The sequence below is a fragment of the Seriola lalandi genome, unplaced genomic scaffold (genome assembly GCF_002814215.2).
Source record: "Seriola lalandi dorsalis isolate HSWRI2012SDOR001 ecotype SW California unplaced genomic scaffold, Sedor1 jcf7180001975725, whole genome shotgun sequence".
Taxonomy (NCBI): domain Eukaryota; kingdom Metazoa; phylum Chordata; class Actinopteri; order Carangiformes; family Carangidae; genus Seriola; species Seriola lalandi.
Genome location: NW_019446391.1, coordinates 254 through 1,522, shown reverse-complemented (window position 1 = coordinate 1,522; position 1,269 = coordinate 254). Strand labels below are relative to the sequence as shown.

General features: G+C 50.0%; 1 protein-coding gene across 1 annotated transcript; it reads right to left on the bottom strand.

The window, feature by feature from the left end:
• Window positions 1-8: 8 nt before the first annotated feature.
• LOC111655765 (D(5)-like dopamine receptor) lies at window positions 9-548 on the bottom strand (the record flags this gene model as incomplete). The annotated part of the gene is made up of 1 exon (XM_023407280.2): window positions 9-548. A coding segment is annotated over exon 1 (540 nt), but the record flags the coding sequence as incomplete, so codon positions are not given.
• Between the last annotated feature and the right edge of the window lie 721 nt (window positions 549-1,269).

The following is a 1,269-nucleotide window of genomic DNA, read 5'->3' as shown; positions in this document are numbered from 1 at the left end:
GCCTCCGCGCGGTGCCAGTTGAGCTGCACTGGGATGAAGGAGATGAGGATGGAGAGAGTCCAAGCGACGCCGATCATCAGGAAGGCGAACCTGCGCGTCATCTTGCGCTCGTACTTGAACGGGCTGGAGATGGCCCAGTAGCGGTCCATGCTAATGATGCAAAGGTTGAGGATGGACGCGGTGGAACACATGATGTCGAAGGCGACCCAGGTGTCACAGAAGCGGCCGAAGAGCCAGATGCCGGCGACCTCGGACACCGCTCTCCATGGCATCACCAGCACGGCCACGAACAGGTCGGACACCGCCAGAGAGATGACGAAGGAGTTGGTGACTTTGGAGCGCAGGTGGCGGAACTTGATGACCGCGGCGCACACCAGAGTATTACCCAGCAGGGTGGAGACGATCAGGACGCACAGGACGCAGCCCGTCAGCGCGCGAAGGCTGACACCTCCACCAGGCCCGGGGCTGTCCGCTCCCGCTGTGACCACCTGGAGCCGGTCCCGATGGTCCTGGTGGAGATTTTGGGTCTCGTTGTAAACGCTCTCCATGGATGGCCAGAGTCACTCCCTCGGTGCCATGTTCCTCTCTCCACCATCACCTGCAGCGTCTCACCACCACACTCTCTGCTCCTGTTCCCAACACGGAGGCAAGAGGAGGAAATCCACCTGTGGTCCCGGGAGTCTCACAGGGAGGTGATCCTGCACGAGACGCGCTCACTTCATCCGGTTCCTCCGCCGCCGTCAGACTGACTGAGGCAGCAGATGGCGACCCTCAGCGCCTAAACAGCCTAAAGTATATTTACCTGCTCTCAGCCTTTAACATATTCCATTACAGCATATTGATTTCATTGTCTCCTGATCAGTTTGTTCATTGATCTTAATCTTTAGAGATTTACAAGCAGAAGACTTGGAGGATAAAGACATCAAAACATCTTAAAAGATAAAACCAAACAGAATAAGAGAAAACTTTCCTCTGTAAACTCAAATCTTCAAATAATTAATGAGACTGATGATTCAGTCTGAATAATGCAGCAAATAAATATTAAAATAAAGTATCTATCTATCTATCTATCTATCTATCTACAGGAACAGGAAACTGCAGGAGAGAAAAGCAAAAAACAGAATTTACATTTAAAAAAAAAAGAAAAAAACATTTGTATGCAAAAGCCCAAAACTAAGAGGAATGGATGGATTTGGGCTAATGAGAAGTTTCTGTCTGTCAGAGTGAAAAATCCTCCACAATATCCGTTTTGGAAGAAAAACTTTTAGT